Below are 11,585 nucleotides of genomic sequence, written 5' to 3'. Positions count from 1 at the left end.
GCTGAAGCCAGTTTTCCGTCCAGGAGAATATTTTTTTCAGAACGAAAAAGCATTAATATATTATATGGGAGATATAAGAGTTCCATAATAATTACATCTGAGATGACCTAAATAAACCTTTGGTCAAATACATTTGCTCATAAAAGGATCTGCATGTGGGTATATCTATCTAATGCTGATCAGCAACTAATCAAACTAGCTCTACAAAATATCATGATTCACATAATATAGAGAGGCTATATGCATAATCACAAAATACATATGCAGAAAGACATGAAGACCAGTAGAGACTAGAAATCCGGGAGAGAAAATTCGTGGATCTGAAAGGTATCTCCCTCAGAGAAAATCTGTAAATACCATAAACCTGGAGAAGATAGGAGGCCCAATTTAGAAAGAGCATCAGCTTTCATATTTTTGTCCCTACAGATGTGACCAATAGAACTTCCGACCATGCAGCCCCAGAAATAGTTGATCCTATCCATCCAGCCAGTCAGGTGAGGCACTAAAATGTGATTTTTCCTTGATACGAAATCGACCATAACTTTCGAATCTCCAAATACTGATACCTGTTGAATATCAAGGAAAAGACAAAATTTTAAGAGTCCAGCAAGAGCCATAGCCTCCGCCTTGCTGTTGGAGCCAGAACCTCTGTTCCAGTGGATGGAGAAATGAGTGTTTTCGTTCATCATAATGATAAAACCACATCCACATACACCCAGTTGTTCAGCACCGTCGAAGAACGCTAATGGGAAAGTTGAGCATTCCGTTGATTGCAATTCGGAAACAATCTTTTTTTGATTGGTAGACTTCTGTGGGAGGGCATCAAAATTAGCAGAAATCCTATCTATGATTTCCGAGCATGAGGAATTAGAGCCTTTAAAGATGTTGAGGTTGCACCACTTCCAAATGTTCCACAGGGAAAGGATAAAAATCCTTTGCCATGTTTCTTTCTGTCCACTACACCATAGAATCCATTCATAAATTGAATCCTGTGAGCAGTGCTGAAAACCATATTCTTTTTCTAATGCCAGCCATATCTGCTTTGTTTTTTTACATTTTAAAAATAAATGCACATTACTTTCCCCGTCCGATCTGCATAATGCACAAATATTTGGGCCGTGCCATCCTCTTTTCATTAAATTCTCCCATGTTAAATTTCTGTTGTGAAAAGCAAGCCAAGCAAATAGGATCATTTTCGATGGGCAGCCATCCTTCCAGAAAATCTGAGGAAAAACAGGGGTGCAGGGAATCTGTTGCAATATCATATGTTGATAAACCTCTTTTACTCTCACAACATTTATTTCTTTCGAAATGTTCCATGTTAGATAGTCAGAATCCTCTGAACGGAAAATGCCACAGTTCCGAAGACTCGTCCTAATGCGAACCCATTGATGTGCAATCTCCTGGGGCATTTGCAAATCGCCAGCTTCTTTCCACATCGGGATGGGGCCTTGCCAGCCAGCAATCAAACTGTCCCAATAAAACATGCCTCTTCTATGAAAGAAATTCAGTAAGGATTCAGGTATATTTAACTCTTCAGCGCCGCATTTGAAACGATCTTTGCCAATAAGTATCTTACTTCCAGTTTGAAAATGCCAGATTAAATTCTTTAAGAAATACGGTTCAATCCTGCGAAAACTAAGCCAGATTGGAGACCCATATGAAGCACCAATGGAACCTTTCCTGAACCAGAACTGTAAGCTCTTCCTGCCTAAGTACTTCATCTGAATCATGTAACTCCATGGACCCTCACCCTGTATAGCTCTCCATAGCGACTTGCACAATAGGGCTTTTCCGAAAGAGCGCAAATCAATCAAGCCCCAACCTCCCATATTCTTTGGTAATGAAATACTGGCAAGTTTTATGAGATGGTATTTCCTCCTTTCAGCTTGACCCCCCCATATAAAATTAGCTGATAATCTATTCATGTTATTAATAATACTCGCCGGAAGAAGAAATAAATGCGCCCAGTAAACTGCAAGTTGGTTTAAAACTGATTGCACTAATATCATTCTTCCCGCCAAGGAGAGGCATCTGAATTCCCATGCAGAAATCCTCCTGTAGAATCTATCCAAGATCCAATTCCAATCAGATTTTGAGTAACCATTAGATTTAATCTGGAAGCCCAAGTACTTTATGCCATAGCTGATAGACTGCGCATTCATTCCAAATAGCTCTGATAACCATAAAACATCTTCATGATTTAAATCATAGTGATAGATAGTAGACTTCTCATTGTTAACTTGTAAACTCGTAGTCATTTGAAAGTTTTTTATGATATCATAGAAACGTAACCAAGTGACCCTGCAAAACATGGCGAATAAGATGATATCATCAACAAATAAATTATGTGATAAAGAAATATTTCTGCAGATTTTAAGGGGGCGCCACATATTTTCATTTACAGCCTTGTTGATATGCAGGCTAAGAGTATCCATCGCCAGGATAAATAATAGAGGAGAGAGGGAGCATCCTTGCCGCAGGCCCCTCTCCGCACGGAAGAAAGGGGATGGCATGCCATTGATGATGATTGCATAATCCACAGGTTCAACACAAGCCATGATCCAATTGATCATATTGGATCTCAAGCCAATTCTTGCAAGCAAACACCTGATGTAGCCCCAATCTAGGCAGTGGTATGCCTTCCAGAGGTCGATTTTGATAATAATCGCATCACATTTTTTTGAATGAATAACATATAATGCCTCTTGTGTGCCAGCAATTGCATCATGAATGTTTCTCCCTTTTAGAAAACCGTGTTGTTCTTTTGTTAGAAATTCTGACAATACTCCCTTCATTCTCTCAGCTATGATCTTTGAAATGATCTTGAAGGTAATGTTACACAACGAAATCGGCCTAAAATCCTTGAAGGTCTGTGCATCCCCCTTTTTGGGAATGAGAGCGATATTGGTGGAGCAGAGCTGTTTGCTGATACTGCCCGCCGTTCTGGTGCCTTCAACCATCCGCAACAGGTCATCCTTGATGATATCAAAGAAATGGATGAGAAACTCAATCGACCAGCCATCCGGACCGGGACTCTTGTCCCTTTTGAATGATTTCATAATTGCAAGTAGTTCATCCTCTGTAACAGGCTGAAAATTTTGATCATTTAAATCACCATCAAACATCCGCGGAAATAAGTATATTCCCCATAATATATCCTCAAATCTGCGATTATTCGCTCTACTACATTGATTTTTGAAATATGCCACCGCCTCATTTGTAATATCCTGCTGGGAAAAAAGGAAGCCTCCCTTACCGTCGTTGATTTTCCATATTGCATTTTTTCCCTTCTTGAGTTGGCGAATCTATGGAAAAAATTTGTGTTCCGGTCGCCTTCTTTCATCCATATCGCCCTACTTTTCAACCTCCATAAAGCTTCTTCTTGTTTCAAGATTAACAATTTCTTCTTTTGAAGACTCTTAATATGACATCTCATTTCAAAAGACAAAGAATCATATGCCATAGATTCCGCAACAAAGTCAAGCTCCTTTTGGATATCCCGGAGTTCTTTTTTATTCGCTTGCCTTTTCTGAAACTGCCATTCTTTTACAATCTTCCGGATTTTATCCATCTTATCATTGAAGGACATATGGATAGGAGCAGATCTTGATGAAGACATCTCTTTCCACGCTTTTAATACAGTGCTATTGAAGTCAGGATCCTCCAGACATTGTCTGTTGAATTTAAATGGGAAGCCTTTTCTGAATCCCATAGCCCTCCACCCAAGCATGATCGGCCGATGATCGGATATAAAGACATTTTCGACTGTTGAATAAGGCATGCCCAGGGATTCAATCAAGCTGACATGTATGATGAATCTGTCGATTCTCTTAGCAATGTAAGCCTTTTCATTCCTACCATTGTCCCAAGTAGGAAGGATTTTGGGAGGGAGAATGTCGATAAAAATTTTATTTAGAAACTCATTCCTAATCCTGGCAGCAATAGGATCCTGTTTCTTACTGATGCCGCAGATTTCGTCCATGTTAAATGTGATATTTAGGTCACCTGGAAGTGCCGACAAACCAAAACCGAGGTGCAAAACATAAGAAAACAGCAAGGAAAAGACTCAACACAGCAATGAAAGAGTCATGCAAACGAATGCCATAGGTGGAGAGTGACTGGTAGAATATGAGCTAAGCAGATAATTTCAGGTGGCAGATAGTGATGCAGCATGGAGCAAAAGTGCTAGATATGATATATCATAGGGAAGATAATGAAGAAAATATGAAGCATTCAGAGATAGGCAGAAATAACAGAGAGTAATATATGATTTAGCGCCTAGATGGGTAAGGAGCATGAGCTACAACTGTCGAAATGCATGCGAGATTATCGCACCTGTGAGTGGCCAGTCATACCACATAGCTCTCCCCATATTGGATGATATCTGCAGAGCACCTCCGCTCGGTCGTCGCGTGCCTCCCTCCATTTTCATGAATGGAATCAAATCCATCCATGTTGGTGTCAGCCCTGCCCAATGTTCCTCTGGAATTGTTGTTCCGTCCAGAAGAATATTTACTATAGGAGTTCCTTTACTTTTAAGGGTAAGATTTTTCACCTTCTAAGATCTCCCTCAAATTAGAATGGAACCAGAAATTTCTTATTCAAACTGAAGATGGTTGCTCATAATGTTCTCTGTATTTCACATGGAAACGCCAAAAACTTAACATAAATGCAATAATAATTTGTGAAAAGTCATGGTAATTTTCTGGCCTCGCAGTGCATTTTGAATGTGAAAATCTATTGGTTCGTGTGCGATTTTAAACTTTTCACTTCCTAAGCTTAATTTGGGGGCTACTTGGTGACTACTTAGTTTGTTTTCAGAGTATTTTGGTGTTGCTTTCTTTTTCCTTACCTATCTTGGTATATTTGTGAGTGGCATCAGACATTCCCCTCTCTTGTTAGTGGCGTGTTTTGTAATTGGCAATAAAATTCTCCGTGTGATCCAGGAGAATTAGGTATAGAGTAGTCTAACCAATAGAGGAGTTGTCCGGAAAGTTATGGAAATTCCAATCATATTTAGAGAAAAGCTGGCAAGAATTTTTGTAAATCCAAGTTATAGTTGTTAAACTTCAAAATTTTAGGTGTCCTAGACGTTTTTGATGGTGCTAAAGCTATTTCCACCATCAAAAACACGATTCAAATACTGCCTCTCCAAGATTTTTTGAAATTTTTTTACCGAGATTCTTGCCACTTTTAACCGTCCAAACAATTCCTCCGCCTCGTTAGACTACTCCTTTAATTATACCTAACCCTAAGCATTTTTTTCTCATTTGGATTTAGATGGGAATCTTTCCTTAATTTCTTTGAAATTTATGAAATCATCTGCGGATTTTCCCATGGTCGCCCATCGCAGATTCTTCCTTTTGCCCGTGGTTTGTAGATAAAGGTTGCTTAAGTATTATCAATGGTACGGTGCTAAACGCACTTTGGGATATGATCTGTCAAATGAAATGACGGAGATGAAGGGACCGTGATGGAATTCGCTAGTTGGCGCACAGTTGATCTCAAGTCTGCCTTGCAGAATCCTCAAACATTGAAATTATGGGGAAAGAAAGAAAGAAAGAAAGTATTTTAACGTCCACGAGGCTAAAGATAGCCTACGGGACAGATTTCTTCTTCATCTGCTTGATGTATTCGACCCTTTTTTTGTGAAGCTTCACAATAAATGCTCCCATCTTCTCGACAAACCCCTCGTTAAATAGATTATCCCAAGAGCTAGCTGCCAACGTATCTGCATAACTTTCCCTGTTGTCTTTGAAGGCCTCACATTCTAAAATGAAATGTTTTTCTATTTCCACTTTTCCGGAAGAACAAAAAATGCATACCCTTTCCTCCCACACTTCCTTTGGCCTTTTCCAGTGCCCTGTTTCACAACGGAGTTGATGAGAATTAGTCCTTAACTTAGCAATAAGAATTTTGGCTCTCCAAGAGATATTGGCTTCTATGTATATTGGGATGCATCGAGTTTGTATCTTGACAAAAACCAAGATTACATTCTTCCCTTGTATACATAAATGCGTAGCACAGGTGAAACTACAATATTTTTTCAAATTCGAAGGCATTGTGCTTCATATTAATTACTTCTCAGAGTACTTAATGATCCGGTTTTCAAGCCAAGGGAGCCGAATATTAAACTATAGAATAATGCGAGGACGGACGATCATTGATATGAAATCAGCGAGTACGATCTACTCTGCACGGCTGCAAATTACATATATATAATGATAGCAAAATAAGAGCCTAGCTAAATTAACCAATCAAAATTGAGAAAAAATAAATTTAAAATGTTCAGGAATGTTTATATTAGAAAACTCATATTCATCTTTGGTCAATTTAGATTTAATTTAAAATTCAACATATTCTGAATATGTCATTACCCTGCTGTGGCAGGGAATAATAAGGGGTCTATATTAACCCCACTAAGGCCCCTATGTTAAGTCCTGAACAACCATCTTTTACAACCATCTTTTATTGGTTTGTAAGTTATGGTTAGGTCAGATTAGTGGTAGGTTACATCATGCTCACTTTATCTCCTATTTATAATAAATAAGATTCATTTGTATAGGCATTTTGTCTTTTGCATTGGATTCATTGTAAAAGGATATTTCCCCTTCAAATTAGATTGTTATTCATTGACTTTTTATTATTTTTGAGGCATTTGGTTCATAACACTATACACCCTATTACTAAACTAACTAACCACTTAAATCTAAAGGAGTAGTATCTTCTCTTTTTCCATGAAATAATGTAAATTAGACAATATAACAAAAGAGACACTAGTACCCTCAATTACATATAGGTAGAGGAAATAGGGCTTCCCTCCTAGCACTCCAATGACCTTAGAATTCAAATGGGTATCCCCAAAAGGAAGCAAGCAAACGTATTGCCAACCTTTTCCTGTTCGAGAAAATTTAGGATCTACCTAGAAATACCAAAAATCATAGAGGAACCATAATAAATATGTTAAAAAGAACAATGTCCCTTGGAGCTCATACGCTCGAACAAGATCCCTCTCCATATTTATAATAGTCTAGCTTTTACAAGATGTTTCCCACCAAATTCATCATCCTTGTAGGATAATGTTTGATTCCCATGTGAGGTGTATCATTGGTCACCAAATGGATGGTCCAAATGATAAATACATTTGACATCCCTCCTTCTTCATTCTCGCACTCAACCATGATAATTTCTTGACACCGCCTATCCATCAAAGTGATAGGCATTTGATTCTTCTCCTCATAATGTCTCCATTGCTTAATATGGGAGCTACATATCCAAGTTGTGATTATAAAGACAACCATCCTTTATTTTGATTGCATTCATGACACCCTAGCTTATATCTAAGTCTTGCATATCAAGAAGCACTCCTTCATTAGTGAGTATGTCTATTAGGAAATTATCTTTGCATTTTACATGGAATGAGATGAAACTCAGGATAAGAGCGATGTTGTTTGCAATTCCTTATAGACTTAAGATAATCCTCTAATTACTCATCAAACTATCTAATTAGGAGCCATTTAGTAGAATCTTGAGAGCATTCACTAATACGAGGTATTCTCCTTCTACCATCAACTTCTCACATTCTTGAATTATAGAACCAAGGAGGCATGTTTCTATAGTTGTCAACTTAGTCGCATAATTTATGTCTATCCCAAGGAACCCTGCAAATAAACTTAGGATGTATACAAAGAAAGCCTTGAAGAATCCCCCTAACCTAGATGGGCCTAGATTAGTCTTTGGAGTTCCATCAAAATTGAGTTTTATAAATTATGTTAGGTAGAGAGACCAAGACCCTTAGGATCTAGCATGGGGAGGAGAGGATGCCTATAGATTTCTTGGATCTATGCCCCCTAGAGAGAGAGGATCATGTAATATTTGGTGCTATGTTTTCTTCTTTCTTATCTCTAAGAAGTAGATTGCATAGTTTCTTTTATATTCAAGGAGATTTCCCTCCATAAGCCATCCACTCCATGGTGCTTATCTTTGAAAATATGACAATTTTTTTCCTTCCATGCTACTCAAAGTAGAAATACCAAGAACAACTATCAAGCATTATTTAAGAAAAAATTATAAAAAGGGAGAGGAACGCCACTATTCTATTATTTCTAGGATATCATGCCTTATTTTCTTAGTCTTTCTAGAGGTTGTTCCACATCTTTGCCACATAATATTTATTTATTTACACTAATTAAATCGATGTTTTGTGATTATAACTCTTAATTAGAAATGTTCTGGATAGCTTAATCTTTAAATCAGATACTTTGAAGTTTGTCCCAAGTCAAAGCTTTCCATTTAGATTGCAGCTAAAGGAAGGTGTATATTTTTTGTCATATACTTGTGCTCCATAGTTATTTCTAAATATTTTCCTTATCAACGGAGTTGTGCCTTGTTTCTAGTCTATAAGCTTCTTTAACCAAAAATATCCAACCTCCTATCAGTGCTCATATAAGAGTGGCATGTCCTTCCTTGAATTAGATTCTTCATTTCTTTAATTTTTCTTCCATGAGAGCTACTCCTTCTTGAGAGATTGTAGGAGACCAACTCTCTTTTGATTCCAATGTTTTCCAACCTTTTTGTTCTACTCCTTTCCTTATCTCTCGATGTTTTCTGGCACACAAGTCTAGTTCAAGGAATGGAAAGGGTCCTTGTTTTCTACGAGAGTTACTTATTTGCTTACTTTTACTCATTGATTCCATGAGTCATCCAAAAACATATGAAATTCCTTGATTTTATTTCCTAGAAATAGTGATCTTGGACTAGACTTTTGTTCCTCCATGGATTATTCCAAATAAAATATAATAGAATGTATCCATCCATTTTTATTAGATCTTGTTCCTCTACACCCCTTGCATATTTTTTTGTGCCATATATAACCCCATAAGTCCCCCTTGTTGTTTAGCCATCTCTTCCAAGTTTTCCTTGTCAATACTTTCTCTAACCCCTATCCCACTTGAGTTGTTGGGAGGAAAAATTTGTCCTGAGTCTCTAAGGCCCATTTTCTTTTCTTTTCTACCCGCACCCGTAGAAAATATCTTTGGGGGACTTTTATGGCCTTAGGCATCTTATTTGGAGCCACTAAGACTAACATGTATAAGGGCATGCACTACAAAACTAATTTAAGGAAAAGTAATCTACCTAGGAGGTTGAGGGATCTGAAAATCTAGGTTTTATTCCATATCTAACTACATAACTCTCCCTTGTTGTTTATCCATATCTGCCAAGTTTTCCTTGGCAACACTTTATCTAACCCATATCCTGCTTGAGTTGTTTGGAGGAAAAATTTAACCCAAGTAGCTTATGCCTGTTTTCTTTTCTTTTTTGTTCCCTCCCATAGAAATGATACTTGGAGGCTTTTTTATGGACTTGAGGGTCTAAGCTGGAGCTGCTAACACTAACAAGTATAAGGTTATGGACTACAAAACTGATTTAAGCAATGTTAATCTACTTGGGAATTTAAAAGATCTAAAAATCCAGGTATTATGTTTTGGATCTAGTTTTAAGAGAATATTTTCCAATCATATGTTCCTAAACACATTTTCCATGAGAATAACTACTAGGTATTTTGAGGGGATAAATAATATTTGGGATAGGGCACAAACGTCGATTTGACCATCAATAATTTGCGTCTCAGACCCTGTTTTCTCACAATTTAACTTGAATTTGAGTCCATAATTTAAGTTTTTTTAGGGTTTTCCCCTCAAATCTTGATTTTTTTGGGTATGTGTTTCTATTGTGTGTTACAGTTCACATCTATCTCAGATCTGATTTATAACTATTGTATTGGATTAGATATGATTTGCTTTCCAACTCTAAGGTTTCCTTTGAATTTGTTTTCCCTAGTTTGTGAGGGGCTCTCCCTCGGATCTTATTTTCATTTTCCAGATCTATTTTTTTTCTGAGTGTATCAATTCATTTTTGTATCAAATCTGCATTAGAATATTGGTCTAATTTTGGTGTTTCCATTGAAGGTGCTTTACTTGAGTTTTCTTAGTTTCAGTGAGCCCTTTGTTTTTGGTTTGTTGTGGTTGTATGAATCTGGACCTGAGAGGTCTAGTTGAACATTTCAGATCAATTCATTTTATCAAATTCAAATAATTCTCTTTGGTTTTTGTTCCTTTCTAGTCTTTGCCTTGAATTAGGGTTAGGTTTTTTTACCGTTGTAGATAATTGTTGTCGCATGAATTTGTTGCCCTCAATGAAATACAACATTAAGCCTTTCATTTCACTATAACTTGTTGTTTATCAGCTTATGATTGATTTCTTTTTGGTGATCTTTTGGTTTGCAAAGCCAAGTTTGAGCTTTTGAATGCTTGGTGTTCTTGCTTGGTTTTTGTTTTGAACTCTTTTTGAGTGTTTTCTTGGGTTGTTTTTTGGGTATGTTTTGTTATAAATTTAGTGAATTTCAGAGAGTGATAATTGAGAGTGTGTGAGGTTGTTGCTTTCATTTGAAAAGGAAAAATACTCTCTTCCCTTATGTAGCTAGAGTTCATTGAATGAAAAAAGGAAAATTTGCATTTCCATGTAGCTTTCATTAGAGTTTTATCTTGAGTCTTTACACACCATATTAGTTGCAGATTTCTCCCCTTTAGGTAAATAACAACCATAAAATTAATGTGTAATAAAAGAAATTCGAAAATTTTTACTTTTCACTGGTAGCACACCAACAGTAGCTTAGGCTAGGGTCTTGGAATAGGGGAGTGAGGTCAACTTCTCCAAGACCATAAAACCAAACCTAACATCTTGCAGTAGAGAAAGAAAATCCATTTGTAGTGGCACATTGCCTGGGAAGCCCTTTTATGGTCAATCATGATGTCACATTATGGATAGCAGAGTGATCTCACCCACATAATTGGTCTTGGTAGCGTGCTTTACATGTATTACTTCGGGAATCACTAAGGAGGAGTATGGCTCACTTTAAGCAATCTCTCAAGGGTTTCAAGCATAGTTTTCTTGTCCTTGTGTGTAGATCTAACTGAAGACTATCCCCCCAAGATGGGTTGTTGTACACGGTAGCTCTAGTGGCCATAACCTTTGATGACTTACATGGGTGATACCGAGGGGGACATCCTTGATGTACCCAAAGCATACATTGGTCAAACTCACTCAAACCTCCCAAGGGGTACCCCACAGCTAATAAGGGTACTTGTGTTGGGTCTAGAAGGATCGTTAAGCAAGTCATTAACATAACTATTCAAATCACATATTCATTATCGACCTAGACCCTCATAAACCAAGCTCTAGCAATGGGAAGATCCATTTATCTCTCTTTGGTTTATGTGTGCTTGACTCCTATATTTGTTAGCATCTGGTGTTTGGTTTGAGTTGTAGTTTGGCAATAAGAGTGTCTTAATTAATTTAATTTGTTAACAACACCTATTCACCATAGCTGAACAAAATCTCTAGCGTTCTCATAGACTTTTAGGTCTTTCTCGAGAAGAGGAAGGTCCACCACTGCATAGACGTAGGATAACTTCGATAATGGAGGGCTTAGGCCATACTAAGGTTGGGGGGGATAACCTTGGTCCTAGAATGGAATATTTTTCTCCCATTGAAGTGATTGATTAGAGTCCATTACAACACAT

The 11,585-nt window shown here is 37.4% G+C and overlaps 1 protein-coding gene across 1 annotated transcript; it reads right to left on the bottom strand.

Moving 5' to 3' along the window:
* Positions 1–290: 290 nt before the first annotated feature.
* On the bottom strand, positions 291–3,128 carry LOC149252388 (uncharacterized). Its single transcript, XM_089454135.1, has one exon. It carries the CDS (start codon positions 3,126–3,128, stop codon positions 291–293), a length of 2,838 nt encoding a protein of 945 aa, XP_089310261.1.
* Between the last annotated feature and the right edge of the window lie 8,457 nt (positions 3,129–11,585).

This window comes from Pinus tabuliformis, chromosome 7 (assembly GCF_031772625.1).
Source record: "Pinus tabuliformis cultivar Carrire ecotype Pingquan chromosome 7, CPIR1, whole genome shotgun sequence".
Classification (NCBI taxonomy): Eukaryota; Viridiplantae; Streptophyta; class Pinopsida; order Pinales; family Pinaceae; genus Pinus; species Pinus tabuliformis.
This window is presented reverse-complemented; position numbering and strand designations above follow the sequence as displayed.